A 21,701-nucleotide genomic window follows, 5' to 3' on the forward strand; every position below is an offset into this window, starting at 1 on the left:
CTGCTTGGTTGTGAGGGTGGTTGTGGATATGGACTTTAAATGTGGTTGTTACACATAACCAGCAGGGGGAAACAAAAGCCCAGAATATTTGCTTGTGTAAGTATTCTGGTCACACAGCTATAGGCAGTAAGTTAGAGCAATGACCTAGCAAGCTGTATTTCCCATTTTGTGTGTTATTTATTCTCATGAAAAATATCATATATGGAAGTCCACAATGATCCAATATAATAAATATTGGCACACCATTTGTTTTGAGAAAATCACTCTGATGAACAGGTTTAGACAGAAGTTGCTTAGGCATTTAATACCATTTCCAGGACAGTGACTTTATTATACATTCTTAATAATTTCGTCCACATCCATCTTTAAGGGTTTAAATCTTATCCAAACCAGCACACATGCAAGACAGGAGACTTGAAATATAATTTCCTTTTTCTTTAATTAAAACCATACAAACATTTGTGGTCTGTTATAAAAGAGCAAAGTGGCTCTTCTGGTAAACGGGCAGTGCTGGGCACTCCGCCCACCAGTCTGAGCCAAATCTGCTTGGACTAGAACCAACCCGGGTCTGGGAATCCCTGTTGTAAGAGTCATTTCTTTAGTGGCCCCTTGTGCCTCATCCTCATATCTGAGCTAAACCTACAGAAAGAGTAATGTATTTACATGTAAGTATAAAAAAGGCAAGAAAATGAAGAAAACAATAATAAAAAAGGAAGTCTAATGCATTTCACACATCTCAACCTTTTTGATAATCCTTTTTTTATGTAAATGTGTATGTAAATTGTACAGGTCTTACAACACGTCTTTTTTGTGACTAACATGGGAAGATTGGCAGTGATCTTTTTTCTTTTCTGACAGGCAGATTTTAAGGCACATACCTCATGGCCATTCCCTCCGGTCCTTTCACGAAGGAATGAGTTCTTACCTCTTTCAAAACAAAATGACTGATGCACAACTACAAAAAGACAAAAAGTACCAAAAAACACCAAAACAATTCTGTACCTCATAGTTTTTGCCACTGAAGAATATAGGAAACTATTTAATATACTGTACACTGTGTTGTGGGACTTTAAGATGATACTAACACTGTTTAAAGAGTCGCTGCACTTCCTAGTGGCAGGAATTACTGTATTATAGTATACTCCTTTGGAGAATAGAATATGGTTGATCCATTACAAATGTCTAATAGACATTAAAAGAATCTAATTTCGAAAATGTTCAAATACAATGGTGGATAAAAACCACAGAAACACACAAATGGTACCCTTTATATGTCAGTAAATCGTGTGCTACCCTTGAATTAATGGTTGATTGAAACCAAATGTTTTTAAAATGAATTGTACTGCTTTGCAAGAGCTGATTTTAACAGAAAAAAACTAAACATTATTATATATATACACCTGTGAGTAACATTACAGATGATTTGATCATGCCATTGGTGTATGAACTAAACTGCTATGTTATGTTTGGGTATTTTAAGACTTTGAAGTGTGGTCTTTTAACACATTTACTCATTATTTCCACCATACTCAAACACACCAGCAATTGGTAAGAATTGATATACACAGTGAAACACTAACACTTACATATTTGCAAAATAACATACTAACAAAATGATGATAGCAAAGGTGTAAATATCATTGTAAAAACAAGTAAATACTGTATAGAAAGACAACACAAGGGTCTTTTTTCATTGATTTGGCCTTTGCCTTGCCATGACCCGCTGACATGAGGATTTATATGAGGCGTCCGTTGCACCAAAATGGTAAATGGCACATCCAATTGGATTAGAAACTTGGCACATGGACTAGTCTATGTACTTATAAAGACAGTGTTTATGTTTGACCTTGAATACAACATGCATTTATATCAACAGTGTACAGTAAAAAAAAAAAACTGTGACGATACACAGAATACTGTTTCAAAAGGACAAACCCACAGAGGCCACCAAAGGCCTCTCGCTTACCATCATAAAGTACTACAAAGGGAAGGGCTTCCAAAAATAGCCTTCATTCCACAAAAGGAATATATCTATATATCTATACATACTTTGACACATCTCCTGCCTTGGAAGAGACAAGATGCCAGTTTTACAAAATAAATCTGTTTGGCAACAAATCTGTTTCTGGTAACACTTACGCAAGTATAATAAATTGTCATAATTTGTTGCTTTGTAGTAAGTGTTGCTGTCTTTAATCTGTACTCAGTTCCTTACATTAATCCTTTTAATCCTTTTTTAAATCCATGACTTTTAACCCACACAGTGGTGTAGTCGGGGGTAAATGCAGTGCACCTGCCTTTTTTGCTTTTACACAACCCACTTTTTGTGGAGAAACGCATTGAAAATACAGGGAACTAAACTTCATCACCAGAAACGGACATCCGTTTACCCACAGACAACTACACCATTGATCTCTCAGGAGAGAAGGAGGGAGGGCATTAGTTACTGCATGATGGCCAGGAACTTACTCTCTTCTGCGAGGGTTGTGAGCAGGGAGCTCATGTCTCCAATGGCCATGTTACTGAGGTTGGAGGGAACCATTCCGTTTGCGCTATGGAAGGTGGCGGACGCCTGGGGGGTGGTGAGACGGGACGAGGTCCGTGACAGACCCTGAAAGATGGAAGGGCTAATCACCCCCGACACCAGACTCCCCTGGTCAAAGCCTAGCCCCACGTCCTCCAGCATGGCCCCGAAATCCAGTGCCACTACGTCGTCTAGCACATCAGCTGACCTGCATGCACCACTGTCTACTGTGCTGGTCACCTGGTCGGCACCCGGGGAGAGAAGAGAGGCTGGGGCCGAGTCCTGCCCAACCTGCTCCGTCATGTTCTCAAGCAGACACTGCTCCTCCGGGGGTGAGAAGGAAGGTGCCTTGGTATCTCCAGGGTCAAAGCGCTGGTCCAGGTACCCCTGGTCAGGAGTCTCCAGTTTCAGGCCGGACACCTGGTGGGCCAGGGAACAGTGACTTTCTTGGTTCCTCAGGTTCTGTTGGGCAAGGTTCTGCTGGGTGAGGTTGGCATGGCATTCGTTGTTGGTGTTTTGTTGTTGATGCTCTGTGAACTGTGGCGTTCTAGCCGGGTGTCTGTAGCTGCTATTGGTATGCTGCAGGTGGAGCGCCGGGGCCTGAGGGTGGTGGAGCGCCTGGGCCTGAGGGTGGTGGAGCGCCGGGGCCTGGGAGAGGCTGTCCATGGAGACCCGGCTAAGGAGCAGGTTGTTTCCGGTCTGTCGGGAGGTTCCATGAGTCTGGTTCTGGTACTGCTGCTGGCCATAGCCCTGGGGCAAAGGCCCTACAGAGATCTGGGAGAAGTCTGGCCGCAAAAAAGCATTCAAAGGGTGATGGCCATTCCCTCTCATCTCCATGCAGGAGTGGGTGGTCGATTCTAATTTTACGTCGCCATTGACTCTGCATTGTGGCTGAAGTTGGAGATGACCAACACCTTGCTGGGTGCAGTGTTGGATCTGGAAGTCTCTGGTGAAGGGTTGATGCTGCTGCACCACCATGTTCCCAAACCGTCCAAACCGAGAGCCAGCTGTTGCTTGTTGCTGCTCTGACGTGGCCCAGCGGCTACACCTCTGCTGTGCCTGGCCCTGCCTCTGTGGGGACCTCTCAGCGCTTCCGGAGCTCACTTCATTCCACTGAATGGGCATGCCGTCTTTACTGGGGCTTTCTTGCTCAAGTCCCTGGGACTGCCGGAGGCTAAGGAAGCACTGGTCCAACACCGGGCCCTGGTCTTGCAACTCCCCCCCAGAAAGGTGTCCGTTTTCCCCAGCTCCGTGATTCTCCAGATTATTGTTATAGGAGCCCGTCTGGTCCTGGGAGCGGAGGTACTGTACAAGGTCATCCGGCAGCATGTCCTCATCGCCCAGCGACAGGGTACCCTCTTGTTCCATTGCCAGAGCCTCTAGGGCTGCATGCTCCATGATACTTGGGGGGCAGGGAGAGTGGAGGCTTCCCCGCTGGATATTACCCTCAGAGCGCGTGTAGTTCTGCAGGCTGAAGCTGCGACCCTCTGCTGTAGGATGCTGGAGTGGGGGCAGAGGGTGGATGTCATTGAGGCTGCTGAAGCGTTGGACTTGGGGAAGCCCGAAGAACTCAGAGTGAGCATTCTGAGTGTGGGTGCGCACGGGGTCACTGGCTCTCCGGTCCGAGCCATTCCCTGGGCCTTCACCCGGATAAAGGATCCGTCGGCGGTAATCTCGGCTTCCGCTGTGGACCCCATAACCGTTGGTGGTGCTTCCGTCGCTGCAGCGACGCGGCCTGACCAGCGGGGGCAGTGCATGGTTGCTCCCACCGCCGTCCTGGCCCTCCACCATCATGGCCATGCGGGTCTTCAGGCTAATGTGCTCCATGTTGGGCAGCGGTGTTGGGGGCGGGCCGCCTGTGGCAGCAGCGTACTTTGCCTTGAGGTGGTAGTGCTGTGCCGGCGTAAGATTGAGCATCCCCTTGGAGCCTCCGCCGATTCCCGCCCACCCTCCACTCACAAATACGCCCCCACCGGCTCCGCCGCACTGACTGGCCTCACTAGAGCGGCGCGATGCATCCGTTGAGATGGGGTCGTAGGAGTCAGTGGAGCTAAGGTTGTGGTGGCGGCGGTGGTGACCCGGGGTGTTGGTCGCTTCGCTCTGGGAGGTCTGGCTGGAGCGCCGTGATGAGAAGCATGGCGAGATGCCAGAGGATCGACGGCTGCTGCTCAGGTAGGCTGAGCTAGTGGCGCTGCCGCTGCTGTCTCGCCGGTCATGGCGCTCAATGCCGCGGAGTAGACTGAGGACCGTCAGCTCTGTGCTGCCCAGCTCCGGACGAGGGGGAGGCTGGGGATGGGCTAACCTCCCCAGGCATGGACCTGTGTAAACAGAGAGAAAGAGAAAGGAAACCGATAGAAAGATGAGCACAATATAAATGAAAGATCCCTCAGACGGATTCAACCGTTCCACAAAAAATTCCACATGAAATTCTATTATATGCTCAAATCCCTGATATGATATATCATGTGATATGATATGGGGTTGATACTGATTTCCAGTGGAACAGAGAATTTGATTAATTTGTTATACTTGTGCATTCAAGCCCAATCTTTGGTGCAAGGAGAGGCGTCATTTCAAGTAATCAACCTGCATTCTGTTGAGACATTCAGAGTTTCTTTGCAAACGAAAACTAGAATCAATATTATTTTGCAAATCTATTTCCTTCATGTCGTCCTGGGACATTTAATACTGATATTGAATGCCTGGGGAGATAAGTGTAAAACAAACTTTTTTCCTAACTAGCTATCCCCCACAGAAGAAGATACTGTTATTTGAGTGCAAAGTGTGGCTTTAGAGGACCAGGAGTGGAGCTTGATGGATCCTTACCCTTCCCTAAGATGACAGGCAGCACGGTTGGGCCCTTGGGGGGCGGCGTGGGGGACAAGGAGCCCAACCTGGGGGCCCCTCCTCCGTTCACCTGCTTTAGCCTCTCCATCTTCATGTGCTCCATCCACCTCATGGGCCGGCCGATGTTCCTCCTCGCCTGCAGCGCGAGGGTGGCCGCAGTGGCCGTTGACACTGTGGAGTCCATGACGGGGGCATCGCAGGCGCCCAGACCTTCCTCATCTTCCTCATCCTCCTCCTCGTCCTCCAGCTCTCCGTCCTCCTCTCCCAGCCCCTCGCTCGGTCCCACCCCCCCTCCCCTCACAGCAAGCTGGACTCCACGGCCTGGATAGGCGCTGATGGGGGACTGGTCACTGCTGCATGTAGACTGACTGCCAGGGCTTGGCTGAGACGTCTGGTGGGGAGAATGAAGGAGAGAACAACAGGGCTCGATAATTAGCGAGTTCATAAGACACATTGAGCACTCAAACATTTCTTCAACGGTCTGAGGTATGTGATCAAAACACACAATGGTACCATGCGATTGATGACACTTCCCAGGACATTCCCAGGACACATAAAGGCATTCGTCAAGTTAACGTATTACCCCATCAGCAAATTTTGCTTTCAAATGTTCAGGGCAGAGAACAAGTAGGGGTTTATTCAGCCATTATTACAGCGGTTCATTTTAACACAGAAAAGTGTTACTCTGTGCGGTATTCCCTTCCAGTGTCTCCCTTTTTGTAAACAATGTGAAGTGAATTATGGTGTGTGAATAACATTCCTATCCAATGGACTGGTCCAGACTCAATGAAAACACCCCTAAAGAGGCAGGATGGTTTGGGCCATTTTCAGTAGGAAGGTAGGGGTGGACAAAGGCTTCGGTTTACTTAGACTTTACCCAAAATTGAGATAATTGAAAAGAGAAATTATCAGTTTCTTTTGGGTTAGTCCTGGAAGGCAGGTACTTTGTCAGACAAATTTAGACAATTGTTTGAAAAACTGTTTGGTTTCATATTGAATTTTAAAAGACTGACACTTAAAATACAGCTCTGGAAAAAATGAAGAGACCACTGCACCTTTTTCTTTCCTTTCCAAAAAAGTTGAAAAGGAAAGTTTTGATTGAGGAACAGAAGCGTTAAATTTGCAGTGGTCTCTTAATTTTATTGTAAGGTGACATTGGTTTCACGCTGAGAAATAATAATAAAAAAAAAGAAATATATTTACTAATGTTTGATAGAGGATTACATACCAGGATTGCACACAGTATCTGAGCATCTGAGAAAATTATTTTCTGTGTCACTGTTGTAACCAAATTAACATTCAAAATGTCAGTGTATCATTTGTAATATAATACAGGGGTCTGAATACTTTTGCAAGACCCTGTATCTGTACTTTCTTTAAAAAGCACTATTTTATGCTTTACTGATGCATGCAGTATTGAGTTACCCAGACTTCAGGTGTGGCGTAGGGTGGACCACTGGACCACTGGACCACTGGACCACCCTACGCCACAGTTTCATGAAAAGAGGAGGATTTCATTTACTGAAAACCAATGAGCAAAATGCTGATGCCGCATGGGAGAGGAAAAAAGCAAATAGACTGATGTTGGGTGGAATGGTAACAAGGTGAGTGAAGGAGTGTTTTTACAAATGGGACACGCCTTGTGGAAGAAAGCCTCACCTGATCACCCACTGGCCATAGAAACAGAGAGGGTGGGAGAGTAAAGCCAGGCATTGGACAAAAGAAAACATTCATTCATGTTAGGGTTATTTGTTACAGGTTAGTTGGCTTACACACACACACACACATCAACTTTGAACGCAGTTAATAAAGACAGGGCATTGTTAGAAAATATTAGGTTGACATTTAAGCTGAGCTGATATTGCAAGTTATAGAATTACTAGTACTGGCATACCCATTGAATTAAACGTTCCGTGATGGGTGGCCTGGCGATTTACATTTCTTACATTTTTTATAAGTTAGTCTTATTTGAGGTCAAATCTATTTTCAGGGAGACCTGTTCCTGTGTTTGGGTGGGACCTAATGAGAGTTGGGCTCACCATGGGTTTCTCCGTCTTGATGGATTTGACCTGCAGACATTCATCCTGTTTCGAGGTAGTGTGGTTGTACTCCCTTTGGTCTGCATAAGCTCCCAGCTGCCCCGGCGACCTCCCCTGTCCATTGCCCCCCTCCCGGGGCTGCGGCGGGGGGCGTGGGTATGCGTCGCCACGCTGCTTCTTAGTAACATGTGCCTCAGGCCCATGCACTGTCTTAACGTGCTTGCGTAGGGAGCTGGGGTCCGTGTAGCGCTTAGTGCAGCCGGGGATCTTGCACACGTAAGGTTTCTGGAATATAGAACACAGTATGATGCACTTCATTCTATGTTCTCTAAGGAAGTATTGACAAGATAGTTCTGTGTCGAACTGCCAAAAGCAAACAACAACATACTTTTATATATTATGTTTTACCTGGTAAACCAATAAAAAATTCATGAACACGGATTAAGCCTAGTCCAGGACATTGGAGATTTTTGTTGAACTAGATTTTTAAGTCCTAGACTAGGCTTAGTCCATGTCTGTGGTTGACTTGTTAGCATGTATGTGTGCACCAGGGCTTCTGTTAGCCTGCTCTATTCGGCTTCTGACAGATAAAATAAAATGAAAAACAAGTAAAATTATTGTCTGCTGACCAAATTGTTTCCAAAACATCCAAACTGAAGTCCTCATTAGGGACTTCTGACTGGCCAAAACTGTCAAAGATTGCCTTGACTATCCTGATTTACAATCTGCCCCATGGAGAGGGGATTCTGTCCAAAAACAAATGAAGATGGCCTGCCTTCAGGAGGAACACCAAACCAGGCTAATGGGCATCGCAAGCTGCTCAAAGGAATTGGGCAGTTTCGATTTTCCAACAGAACTAGCTCACTTTAGGCAGGCCAAGATCCACTGCAGACACAAACATGCTCTGCTGATATGCCAAACAAAGCACTCATCGTCTCCCATTGCACGCTTTGCAAGCATCCCAGTACCCATCTTTTGCTGCCCCTGGTTTTGAGGCAATTGCTGGGTTGTTTTTCAACTGGGCCAAATAACTGCCTATGCAGACCTAGACAAAATAAATGATATTGGCTTACACAAATGGCTGTGTTTTGTTATTCATTAGGCTGATTTAAAACAGGCTGTATTAATTACCGTGTAAGCTATAGGTTCATTTCTCTATTAAAACATTTATGATATAGCAGTGAAGAAGCAATGGGAAATGTTTTACTGTCCAATAAAACTTGTGATGCAATAAAAACATAGTTTCTTTATTTATTTTATCGGATAAACGTGGCTAACATTGGCTAACATTTGAAAACAGTTACATAGAACTAATAGCATTTTAATTACTTCATAGTGCTTTAGGCTAAATGTGACCCATACAATTCTCAGATGTTCAGGAAAATGAAATGCTGCTGCTCACATTGTCCAGTGACAAATTGTCCTAATGGAAACCTTGGTGTGCACGTGAACATGTGTTTGTGTGTGGAAGCAAACCTCATTGGAGTGTGTGCGGTTCTGGTGCTTGGCTCTGTCAGAGGCGTTGGAAAAGGCTTTGTTGCAGCCCTCGTGTTCACAAACGTAAGGCTTCTCTCCAGTGTGAGAGCGCAGGTGGGTCTTTAAGTTCTCCAAACGAGAGTAGGCCTTGGGACAGCCCTCAAACTGCACACGTAATAACAACAAGAAGAGGGAGAACGGAAGATAAGGAGAAGGTGGAAAAAGCAAAAACAGCTAAATTCATCCTTGCACTTAACTGCCTGAAAAATAGAATTGATCATTGAACAACAATCTCTTGATCCCCATCTCTACTGTAAGCCCATGGATGTTCTTTGTGGAAATATTGCACTATGAAGTGTGCCCTAGAAACATAGTTTGATACGACTGTGGGGAGCATTCTTACCGTGCACCGGTGAGGTTTCTCGCCTGTGTGTCTCCTCATGTGGACCACCAGCATGTACTGGGCCTTGAAGGGCTTCTGCTCCCGTGAACACTCCTCCCAGCGACACACAAACTCCTTTTTCTCCCCGTGAATGTGGTCATTGTTGATGTGCTGAGGGGAAACAAGAGGTCCATCATGGGTCCATTTGGATTCAGTGCAATTTGATATGGTTCAATGGATTCATCATAAATCCATGGAGTCATTATGGAGAAAGAATATCATCATAAGGTCAATGATTTATGGTTGTTCAGCTGATACATTCCAAATAACCTGATTCAGAAAGATTCCACTGATTCATTGCTTAGTCAACAGCATTCTGTACAGAAGGGTCTTTAACCATCTGTGTAGTTACTTGTACGAACCACAAGGGGGCTTAGCGAACCAAAATTGGTGCCAGAGGAAGCAGCTTGAAGCAAACAATGGCAGCTTGAAGCAGAAATTGTTGCAGTCATCCTTTGTGAAAATGACTGGACTGAGGTATCTAAAATGGATAATATTTTATAATTGCTGGTAAATAGTGGGGAGGTCATGAGACTTCACAGAGCTTTTACAAAGTATTGTGCAAAGTCCAGTTAATATCAACTGAAGTTTCGTCCTCATCATCTTATTTTTTTCCAGTGTACTCTTCAAAGTTATCTTCATTTTTTTTTCACTTTCCATTTGTATCTATACATTTCCTATTGTTTTATATTCCCTTTCTTTATTCCCTTTTCTCCCGTCCATATTTCTTACTCCGAGGAGTCTTGTGAGTCTCAGTGTCCGATCTGAACAGGCTTTTCAAATAAAACCCTGTCACTTCCCATCACATGGGCCTCCTGCCCCTCCGTGACAAGTGCTGACAGTTGTGCTGCCGTGGCAACTTCCAATCTGAGGCTTAGGGGGGCAGGAGGAGGGGAATGGTGGTGGGGGGGTTAGGTTATGTGACTAGAAAATCCAAAGTTCACTCAAAGCATCTCAAATGCTGGGGCTTTGCAACCCCAGCGAAGCATTATACTGCATCTAGGGAGCGCAGACACCCTGTTTTCTTTCTCACTCCCCCTATCTCTCACTGTCTTAACAATCTGTCAGGTAAAAAGGAATAAGTGGTGGCATTCAATGGGTAAAGGGGGATGATAGAGGAATAATGAAACCGAGAGAGAGAGAGCACACAGACACAGAATCCTCCAGGGAGGAAGTCAACATCTGGCCCTCGGACAAAGAAAACATTGTAGTGTGGTGGCCTCTGAAGGGCCTTTCCGAGAGCAATTTAAACCCAGGGAGACAGACACAATATCCTGACCAAAAGGAACCCGTCTTATTACATTCCTGAGCAGAGAGGGGGAGCAAGACCTCTGCCTTATGGGGGAAACGGATGAGGGGGCTGTGCCTCAGGGGGGGACATGCGGGGAGAGCGAAAGAGGGTGAGAGACCTCTGCCTTTTGGGGGACACTGGAGCGATACTAAAGACTTGACCTTGAGAGGTCTTAATTCTATTTGAGAAACAAATCATTGTTGGAGTACATGTTTTTTTTATTTTAAAGAGATAGGAGAGAAAAAGGACTGAATGGGCTGGTGGATAACAAGAGGGTGTCTGCGAGAGTTTGGGGGGGTTCATACTCCCATTTCACTTCATGACACAAAGGCAGCCTTGGGGTCTACAGCACAGGGCCTCTTCAAAAACGAGTGATGAAAAACCTGCATACTTAGAAAGGCACTTTCAAGAAGTCATGTGGCGGTGTGTGAGTGCGTGTTTATCTGTGCTTGTATGTGTGTGTTTGCATGCCTATGACAAACTGGTAGCGTGTTACTGGCCATGCACCTCCAGGCGCAATGGTCCCCGTACAAAGGTAGCATTGTCCCAAGCCAGGAGCCCGTCCCTCTGACTAGCCAATGGCCAACATATAGGCCAGTGGGGTCCTGACCAGGGCACCGTCTCATCCCTTTGTTCACATCAAAGGAGTGCAGGTACCCCGAAAACATATGATACCTTATGAAGCCTGACCCAATGGACCCTCTCAAATTAACTAAGCCCCTTTTATAGTACGAGCCAGACGTGTCTTATATAGCCGCTAAAAAATAACAAGCGCACAAAAAACAGCATATTTTGGACAGCCAAGTGTACTTGACTTCCCTCCTTTATTCTGTCTCACATTCTCACACACACACACGCACACACATAGAGCATGGAACCACATCGATATGTCAGTCAGCGCGGTCGTTAAGTTCTGGCTTCGATTGAGTTTACGTATCAACAAAGGGCCTCCATTCATTTCCAGCTGACACGTTTTAATAAAATAAAACAATTCAAGAAGAGGAAACGATTAGGGAGTCGAGGGCAGGAGCCGTCCGTTTCTCTCGGATTGATGTCCCCTTCTCCACGTTCCGACGGGGAAAATTGCTCCTCTCCTATGATGCCCTCTGTCTCCGCGAGGGAATCCCTGTGGCATGCGATCAGTCTGCGCCACGCACCGTTCGATATCCGCCCGCTGAGAGCGATGGGAGGGATGAGAGCGCTCCAATGTCGCAACGCTGTTGGCACGCGCTATCGAGCCCCCACTGTCCCCCCCGTCCCCCCCCATCCCTCCCGCCAGCCCCGTACAAATGACTAGGGGCAGCTGACGATCGTGATGCATAGGCTACCGCGCTGACAGAGGGACCCGGGTCAAAGACGATCCTTAATGGTCATGATTTAATGGCAAATTGTATGGAATCAATAATCTCTATGCTGAGCGGATGGAGCGGCGGTGCGCGTTGGCCCCCTGCGTAATGGACAAACAGGTGCTGAGAGCTGCAGCGGTGGCGGCGCGCTTGCGGGTTGTTCGTCTTATCGGCCAACACACTGTAAAAACGCCACCGAGATGGATTTACAAGAGGGACGACTGGAGGGAGACACAATGTGCTGGACGGGGACTGAGTCGATACACAGGTATTGACTGACATAACAATAAAACAGTGAATAACAAACTGATACAAGATTCTGATACACACACACATTGGAGTGGACTACTTTCTTAGGACAGGCACTGGATATACTCCAAAAACAGGAAATGTTTTGAGGTTTGTCCCCACATAGTCCCGACGTAAAGAAAATGTCACAGATTTACGCCTTTTTATTATATCTAGCTACACATGCACACACATGCAAAATAAACACACGGACACACAGAATACTTGACACTTAGCCACCTTTCTCAAATCCAACCCCCCCCCAAAAAAGTCAGTGTACAGTGTCTCCTTATCAAGCTGTTTCTGGTACATAGCCCTCGTACAGTACACTCAAACGCAGGCGTGCGTGAAACGGAGGCCTGTTTACAAGGCAATTTCACTAAGCTGTGGGACCCGCAACACCGTTTAGCTTTATCAAACAGAGCCTAATAAATCATATGCTCTTTTGTGATGTCAATTGCTGAAGCGCTTTGTGTAAAGAACGAGGGGAAAAGAAGCCAGGGAAGGGGGAGATGGGGGTGGGGGCAGTTGGGGGGGGGGTAGAATTGGCATGTGTAATTCAGCGCAGCCTTTTCATCTCGGAGTAAGATACTCCAGACAGATAAGGTGCCTAATCCTTCTCCTGATCAAAAAAGAATCTGCATTTTACCAATTAAAGGGCTGCGCCAGCAGGCGGAGAGGGGGCCGCATTCTGACTGAGCCCAACTTTATCTCCCCTCAACACAGGGGAGGCCACCGCCTCCCGCGCTACAGCTTGTATCCTGGGCGAGCTAATGGGGTGGGGGTACAGGCAAGCGTCACACTACCTCCATCTAAGAACAAGGACATTACAGCGCCAACTAGGGAGATGACCCGGAGTAGCAGTGTATCAAATCCTGGGAGGCATGGCGAAGCACGTATACACACACTCCCCGTCTTCGGGTCACCCCATCTGAGAGGTTTCATGCCCCCACCTTTCCTCAAACATCTCAGAGACATTAAAGAATCCAGCCCCATTGCCTTATCTTTAGCGCTCCCTCAGAGAGGAGAGAGAAAATGAAAGCAAAAATCTGAGCGAGTGATGCCAAAAAATAGGTACCAGAGGTTTATATTGTGGAGGGAGGGAGTGAGGTTGATGTTGAGAGGTAGAGTGATGGCGAGAAAGTAGGAAATTAATCAAATAAATATGGCAGCCTAAAATTGACACCCGCCTCGCATTTGCTGACTGGGTAGGCTAGATAAGTGAGCTAAATTGCGTAGATGCGATGTTTATCTTATCGGCGGCACCAAGAGCGCTTAAACGCAGATGATAAAGGAACAGCGAGGCACGTCATGGTGTGAGTGCGTTTGTAGAGTGTAAAAATACGCATCAGCAGGGGCCGCTTTTGAACAAGGTGGAAAGCAATGAGGGTGGTGCACGCGGCTTTTAATTCTAAAATTAGGCCAAGCAAACAACAAAAAGGGGATTTTCTTCGTCTTCCTTTACGTAACTGTCACTTTTTGTAACACTTAAAAAGGCGGTTTTGAAGTATATAATGTCCCACATTGCTTGAAGTAGCATGATTTTACTTCACTAATATAAAAGCGATAGAAAAATATCAAACAATTCTGGAAATGTATCAGACCTGAAAATGATGTTGTATGCTCAGTGCATTAAGGTTAACTCTAACTTACACTAACAATCAAAGCCAGATTATTTCCCTCCATCGCCATTCGAGAAGACAAGTTGAAACAAAGGGGGAGGGGATATCCCATTGTTTGGCTTTATGGAAATTCCCCCCTAGCGTTAGAGAGACACTGTGGTCCAAATACTGTACTTATCCTATTACTGACGACGGGTGGGGTGGGGTGTCGGCGGAAAGGGAGGAGGGGGTGTAGAGATAAGAGGGTTTTCTTCCCCTCGCTGAATTTTATAGGAGAGGGATTCGCTGGGCGTATAGTTTCATTAGAATGGCCTCCCCCTATCTGCATGAGCTTATAATGAGAAATAAAATACAATATGAAAAAAGCGAAATAACAACTGTTAAAAAGTTATATATATATATATATATACATACACACACACACACACATTGGACACACACAATTCTGATTGAGGTTTTTTGATGATTCCTGTCTGGCATCTGTATCTGTCTTGCCAGATGCCCGAGTGTGAAAACTCAGTGAGGTCAAGGTAGTTAGTTTGTGAAGAGTGGACATATCTAGGGTCAGACAGAAGGTCACCTGGTGTAACTAAATTTAGGGCGTAGGGGGTGATACAGATTCCCCTCCCACAGACCCACCCCCCCACCCCCACAAATACCGGGGCAAGAAGTTGTCAGGATCCTCAACCTTTGAGCGGAGCCCTTCAAATGCACAAGGCAGCCCATTCCATGCTGAGGATATCAATTATAGATAGGGGTTGCCGCCGCCGCCGCGGATTGCAATGTCAGACGGCGGGATGGACAGCCGCGGAGAGCCAGGGATCTTTCCATCAGATGGGTGCGGGTGGGGGTGCTTGGGATGTGTGTGTGGCGGGCGTGTGCGCGCACGCTCACTTGACGACAGGATACAGGCGGTTGAAAAGGGGGCATCGCCAGTGCCGCCAATGGGCCCTCAGTTAGAGCTCTCACGTATCAAACGCAGAGTGCAGAGGTCAAAGCTCCCCTTTCTGTGGGCACAGCAGGAAGTAGCAGGCCACAAAGGGCAGAACAGTCTGGTCGCAGCCGTAGGAGTACCGTCTGTGTAAGCGGCGTCCATAGTTCTAGTGACACCATGTCACCGCAATATCATTAATATTTCTGTTAAGAACAGGCCCTCGAGCTTCGCGGGATGGGAGTCATCCATCTACTAGGCAGTGCAGGGGGAGTATATTACAGTCATTACGGTACAGACTGGTTTACAGTAGAGAACGGCATCGGGCTCAGCCGTCGAGTCTGTGCCGGCCAAATCAGTTAGCGTCGTAGCCCAAGAGAGACGTGCTCAGCAGTCTTTGAGCCCATTAGCCATCGTCCCCGAAACCAATCTGGAATCCGGCAGAGGCATTAGTCAATGCCTGTAGGCTGGGGCACAATCTGTACTGAACATGATGACATACAGGAGAGACTGCTGGACCAGAGAGATGGTGGTAAGGTTGGCTAGTTGGATGTTCCTAAAATGAACTCCGAAAACATGTTTCCTATTTGTTGCTCAGTTAATAGCAGAGCAAGTTTTTTTCACAAAGGACAATGACCATTTTAACCTCACTTTGATGTAGGTAAGATTTTGAATCCTGCGAATGGAGGCTAGCAGGTCCATGGATGTACTCACATGCACTAGCTGTTCCTGCGTGTCATACTCCCGATGGCAGCTCTCCCAGTGGCAGTTGGTTTCGTACACCACCTCTGGCTCCTGCTTGCTCTCATCCTTGTCCCCTTCCTCCTTCACAAGAGTCATCCCATCTGGATGGTCCTACAGCCCAGACACACCATAAAGTTACAACACAGTTACAGTAATGACCCCACAGTGACATTTACAGTAATAATCCAACACTGAAAGTTACAGTAATCACCCAACAATGGCAGTGTAACAGTAATGATCCCACCATGACAGAGTTATAATAATGACACAATACTGAGACTATTTCAGTAATGACGCAACACAGACATTTACAGTATAGACCCAACACTAGTTGAGTTACAGTAATCATCCAAAATTTACTGTGTTACAGTAATGCCACAACATCAACAGACTTGGAGTAGTGAACAGTGACAGAGTTACAGTAATCACCTTGCAGTAATCACCCAATAATGGCAGAGTTAGAGTAATGACCCAACAATGGCAGAATTACAGTAACAACCAGGCTAGGAAATTCATCATTTTAGAGACAAGGTCATTTGGCCTTCAGTATCACAAAAATGTTTAGGGCACAAAGGCCATTGAGTGAAATAAGAGGATTAGGAGCTTACAAATACACAACTTGAATTGTTAATAATAAAAAAACATGCATGACATAAAAACATACATATGGAAAGTATATCTACTCCTCCCTCAAAATGTTTATAGATTCTGGAATCTGTTTCATTTCAGAGGTTTTAGTTGGGAGCGTTCACATGACAACAACAAACAGGCTACAGTATTGACAGTTAATTAACATTAAGGTTAGCTAGCCAGAAGGATAACATTACCTCAGTTACCCAAAAGTAAACTGCTATGTATCCTTTAACATCACTATCACCTGTGTGACCTGTTATAAGTACAACCTAAATAAACAAATATAGTGACTTATTTGTAGTGATGGGATGCATGAAGCCGAGGCTCCGAGGCTTGTTTCAAAATTTCAACCCAGTTTGCTCGAAGTGAAAGGGTCGAGGCTTGCTTCAGAGAAACAATAAATCAGGCAAGCCTAGTTCAGCCGGCCCACAATAGAAAGTGTTGCCATCTCGAGATTCAAAGCCGGGTCCCCCACGTGAAAGGCTGTGCCGTTAACCACTACACTACGGAGCTGTACATTTGCCAGGTGTCAGGATAGCCTCTTGTCTCTATCCTGAACAAATCCTCTTTTGCCACCGGTTGTTTTAACAGTTTAGTGGCCATTTGTGAATGACACTGATTCAGTTAAACTGACTAACGTTCCTAAGTTTACCTCCACCACAAATAGCGGCTATGTATTGTGTTTGCCACTGGCCGTTTTAACAGCGTATTAGCCAGTAATAAGCTTTACCAGTATCTACTAACTTACTGGAATAGTCATAAGAATTGAGCAATTGCTAGCGTGTCTGCCAAAGCTATTTCATTTCCTGGCATAAGAACGTATTCATGGCAACACAACATACTTTTTTCTTTCATTCGTGAATTACATTGATACAATACTTATCAATAAAGGTGACATTAACTAACTTTTTCATCAAGTGAAAAGTCAAGATAATCGTGGAACCCGAAATAATTAATAAATGTCGTTGCTCTCAATAGATTCGCACTTACAGAAAGCCTCAGTTGCCCATTACTACTTATTTGTGCAAGGAGCAAGTCATTTTTGTTTTTTAATCTTTCACCACAAATGCTGCCATGTCGAGTGATGTCAAACCTAACGTTACCTCTCTGACCCTGATCCAAAAGCGTTGGAGGTTGGAACTATCCCAGTTGTTCAAAAACGCACCTTCCAAAACAGAGGTTTGATTCAGGTAAGCACTAAATAAGTCCGCTGTCTATCAATAACTAGCTAGCTTGCTTAATGCATGTAGTCTGTTCTTGTGGTTGTATTCAGTTGGACCTGGTTATTGAAGAGGTTAGACAGTTGAGATGCTAGAGATGAGTTAGAACTCAGAGATCTACATAGATGAAACACAGTGTATACACAGATGAAATACTTGTGTATACAGTAAGGAAGACCAAGACAGACCACAACTTAAGGGGCCAGTTCTGTGGTGCCATAGGTAAACACAATTGAAGCCCACATGATATCACAACTAAAAAGCCCCCCCCCCCACCCACCTTTAACCCACTAGACTGATTTAGTTACACACTACCAGCGGTGTAATCGTGTGAATCTGGCCGATGTGGCCTCGTCCTGCACACAGAGAACAGAACTTGAGTCAGGGAGCGGAAATGTAGTGCTGAAAGCTCTGCTCCGGGAGTTGATCTATGGCAGGTCTGAGGCCGAGTATTTCAGGAATCTAACCCTCTCTTCCTGCTCTTGGTTGCTCCATTAGCCTGGACATATTTCACTGTCACTGTTAACGTTACAGAAGTCTAGAAGTGAGTGCTGGACTGTAACTGCCCCGGGGTTTATTCTCCAGGCAAAGTTTTGGTTCGTAATAAAGCACCTTGAGTGCAGAGTCTGTGATTTAGCGCTAACGCCCCTGGCTCAGTCGCCTGACAACTCTCCCCACTGGAGACCAGGGTACAGTGCCCTACTGCAACATGTGTCGCCCACCAATCTGTATCCCCTCTGTCATTTAACTACTTTCACAATACCCCCCCCCCCAAAAAAATAAACTCCTATTAAAAGGTAAAATCCAGCAGGCATAGAAGAGAGAGGCAGAGATAAACGCCTGTGACAAATGCATATCGGGAGTTTCATTTGCAGAACGTAGATCTCTCTGCAGGCTTGTCTCCATTGCATGAGCAGAGACCCTTTTGGAGGCATCACCCCAGACGCAAGCACAGCACATCGAGAGAGCCCTTTGGAAAACTTGCAGTCTAATTCCTCTTTCATATTTTTTCCCCCCATTCACTTAAGCATCTGATTAAAAGGAAAACAATTTCCTTCTGGTGCCTCTAAGATCAATGGGGCTTATCGCTTCAGATGCGGCAGGCTGAACAAGCAGCCGAATGAAACAGGCAAATAAATAAATAGTTTCTACAATACGTCACATAATTGGGCCCAAAGCGCTCTCTCTCTCTCTCTCTCTCTCTCTCTCTCTCTCTCTCTCACTCTCTCTCTCTCTCTCACTCTCTCTCTCTCTCTCTCTCTCTCACTCTCTCTCTCTCTCTCTCTCTCTCTCTCACTCTCTCTCACTCTCTCTCTCTCTCTCTCTCTCACTCTCTCTCTCTCTCTCTCTCACTCTCTCTCTCTCTCTCTCTCTCTCTCTCTCTCTCTCTCTCTCTCTCTCTCTCTCTCTCTCTCTGAGCGCATGCATGCACGTTTTCTACGTTACAGTACACGCACCAAATCCGACATGATAACCAACTCTACTGCTGCCAGTACAGTAAGATATTTCATTTAATCAACTCTGGATATGAACGTCTGAAAAAATGGCTTGGAGGTTAAGTTCACGGTACACTTACGGCTTCTGGGCTGGGTAGCTCCTCGTCCGGTTTGATCTTGGAGCGCTTGTGGTGCATGGGATCCCCTGTGCTGCTCACTGCTGACTCACTGGTAGGCTTTGTCTATGGAAACAACCAGAATCTCATCTGTTCAACATTTATTCTACACATTTTATGACCAAGTTATAATAAACCCTAATATATACATTTTACATTAAACTGTTAGACTTTATGATACGGTTCAAGGACGTCAGTTTATCCTACTGAAAAGGAGCCATTATACAGGCTGTTATCTATAAAATCTAGGCTATTCAATAAGCCAATTACTCTGTGCAGGTTTTTTTTATCCAGCTTCACATTTGGATGAACTGCATGGTCCAGGCCTGAAAGCCAAAGGGGAATTCCCTGTTAACAGGCAGGCAAGCCAGCAAAAAAAAAATACAAATAAAAAAATAGCTGAACTGGCCTGGAAAAACTGGAAAGATTCCTTGGCTGGGATGTGTTGCTGGCATTCTCAGTTTGAATGTTTACACTGGGAATATGGGATGTAATTTCTCTGTAACAGTGGGACACCTTGACATTTGTCACTGAGCTCCTACTAATAGTCCCAGCGAGATGATCCTATTTGGACTAGAAAAATAAAACTGGTAGCATATGAAATGCAAGTATATGATTCAGGTGGTTTCCCCTGGGCAGGACAGAATGTAATGGTTTGAGAAAACAGATTTACATAGTTCTTTTGCTTGAAAGAGAAAGCTCATCCATCCAATCTACACCTCATGGCTCAGAAAATAAAAACATGTGGATGTGTTTTCATTAACATGCCCAGATGCACAAAGTAGCAAAAAAGAAATACAATTTCCTATATATCTGGAGGAATAAAAAAAACAATAGGGAGAATTGTTTTAATAAAAGAAAAAAGTGAACAATTTGAATAATAATTGCTTTAAAGCGAGTCCCCTCAAACAGTGGAAATGAAGACCGGTACAGTAGAACATTGTAGGATACACAAATACATGTTTATATTGTTGTTTGAATCCTTGTTTCCTCCAGTGTGATTAATGGTCTCAGTGGTGGGATCCTATGCTAACAAGCCCCTTGTTGAGTTTCACCTGTAACCGAGTGTTCGGGGACGACGTTTCCCCAACACATCCAGGGGAACGCAACTCCCATGAGGCCACAGCGAAGAGGGGGGCCTGCTTCTTCCTGTCTGACACGTGTACCTTTAGGCTGCTGCAGGTCTATCTATTATCCTTGACGCTGGAAATTGCAGTGGTGTCTGCCATGGTGGAGGGAGCGCTCTCTCACCTGTGAGGAGTCGTTGGAGATGACGGAGCGCTCACTGGGGGCGAGCCCAGGAGGAGGGATGCCGGGGATGGGCCGCTGGGTGGCGAACGCCGGGGAGGGGTGGATAAGGGGCGGACTGTGGCCAAATGCGGAGCCCACCATCCCCGGTTGCCGGCCAAGCAGCTGCTGATGCATCTGGAGAGCCACAGGGGTCGGGGGGTAGGCAAAACTCAACGCCGGGCTGGACGGAAACAACGACGCCATTACGACTCGGTTAATAAAAAGACATGGAAGTCAACATACAACATCCAGTGGCTGTGTGAGTGCGCGCGTGTGTGAGTGTGAGTGCGCGATCCAATGGAAGATTTATTTGGCTGGGGAAAAAAAAAGAGTGCACAGATGTGTGTAGTGGCAAATTGTTATTGGTGTTTGTAATGCAATGTTATCGAATGATCAATTACTTCACCTCATTCAAACTAAATTCTGAAGTATTTCAGAGGCAACTGGAATTAGGCCAGATGAGAAAAGACACAGTGATGTAGATGAATTATTCTGGTTAGCTTCTGATCCCTAAGGATATTCTGACAAGAGATGGGATGCTGTGTTGTCATTGGAGCCACGTAGCTCCAGGCAGTCACTGGTAAAGAATGTTTAGCTTGTTAATGCTGTCAAGTGTTGCAGTCCGTCAGTAGAAATACAATAAAAAAATCTGAATTGAAAAATAAAGGTAAAAAAATTTAAAAAGCAACATTATACTTAGGGTTGCTAAATGTTTTTAACTTTACCAGTTCTTCTGGACTGTACCAGAATAATAAGAAATAATTTTTTTTTTTTTATCAACATACTGTAACTGACAATGAAGACATGATTAAGTAAGATACTAAGTAAAATAAAAACTATATTGGTACATTTCAGTAAAAAGCAGATGCTCATATCGAGTGCAACTTCCTGGAGCAATTAAGTGCCTTGCTCAAGGACACGATGGATTTTCAACTTGTTGCTTCTGGGATTTGATCTTGTGGTTACTATCCCAACACTCTTACTGTTAGGCTGCCACACCCATTAGGATGATATACAATAAGAATAGCAAACCATAGGGCAAACCATAACTAGGACTAACTTACATGCACTGTTTTTATCTCAACTCACCCTTACTAAGAAAAGATCTATATCCTAGCCATCTTTCCTTTCTTATACACATACGTGGAGGCAAGCTAGTCACACCCCTGTGTAGGTTCTCTATTGTAAATACAGGTAGAACCAGGTAAACACAAGAGTCCTCTGTGGTTCAATAGCAGGGACGCATGGTGGGTCTCCATTCATCCTGCCTCCCCGACGCCTGATCTCAGCCTCATACGTCAGCTGGTCCTATTACCGGCCCGAGTGGAAATCAATGGGTCGCAGCACATTTGGGGGCCCATCCACTTGTCATATCAGTCATCCATCCGGGGGCCCT

General features: G+C 45.6%; 1 protein-coding gene across 3 annotated transcripts in view; it reads right to left on the reverse strand.

The window, feature by feature from the left end:
• Positions 1–289: 289 nt before the first annotated feature.
• Positions 290–21,701, reverse strand: part of gli3 (GLI family zinc finger 3) — a 134,754-nt gene continuing 113,342 nt past the window's right edge. For all 3 annotated transcript variants that reach the window (XM_010899753.3, XM_010899755.3, XM_020045178.2), the window contains exons 8-15: positions 20,267–20,486; positions 18,980–19,081; positions 15,521–15,661; positions 9,290–9,439; positions 8,887–9,051; positions 7,411–7,695; positions 5,351–5,762; positions 290–4,842 (exon numbers count right to left, since the gene is read on the reverse strand). In XM_010899753.3, coding sequence (XP_010898055.2) covers positions 2,444–4,842; positions 5,351–5,762; positions 7,411–7,695; positions 8,887–9,051; positions 9,290–9,439; positions 15,521–15,661; positions 18,980–19,081; positions 20,267–20,486 — 3,874 coding nt within the window. In that variant the 3' untranslated portion in view covers positions 290–2,443. The remainder of the gene's footprint in view (positions 4,843–5,350; positions 5,763–7,410; positions 7,696–8,886; positions 9,052–9,289; positions 9,440–15,520; positions 15,662–18,979; positions 19,082–20,266; positions 20,487–21,701) is intronic.

Source organism: Esox lucius, chromosome 21 (assembly GCF_011004845.1).
Source record: "Esox lucius isolate fEsoLuc1 chromosome 21, fEsoLuc1.pri, whole genome shotgun sequence".
In the NCBI taxonomy this organism is placed as follows: Eukaryota; Metazoa; Chordata; class Actinopteri; order Esociformes; family Esocidae; genus Esox; species Esox lucius.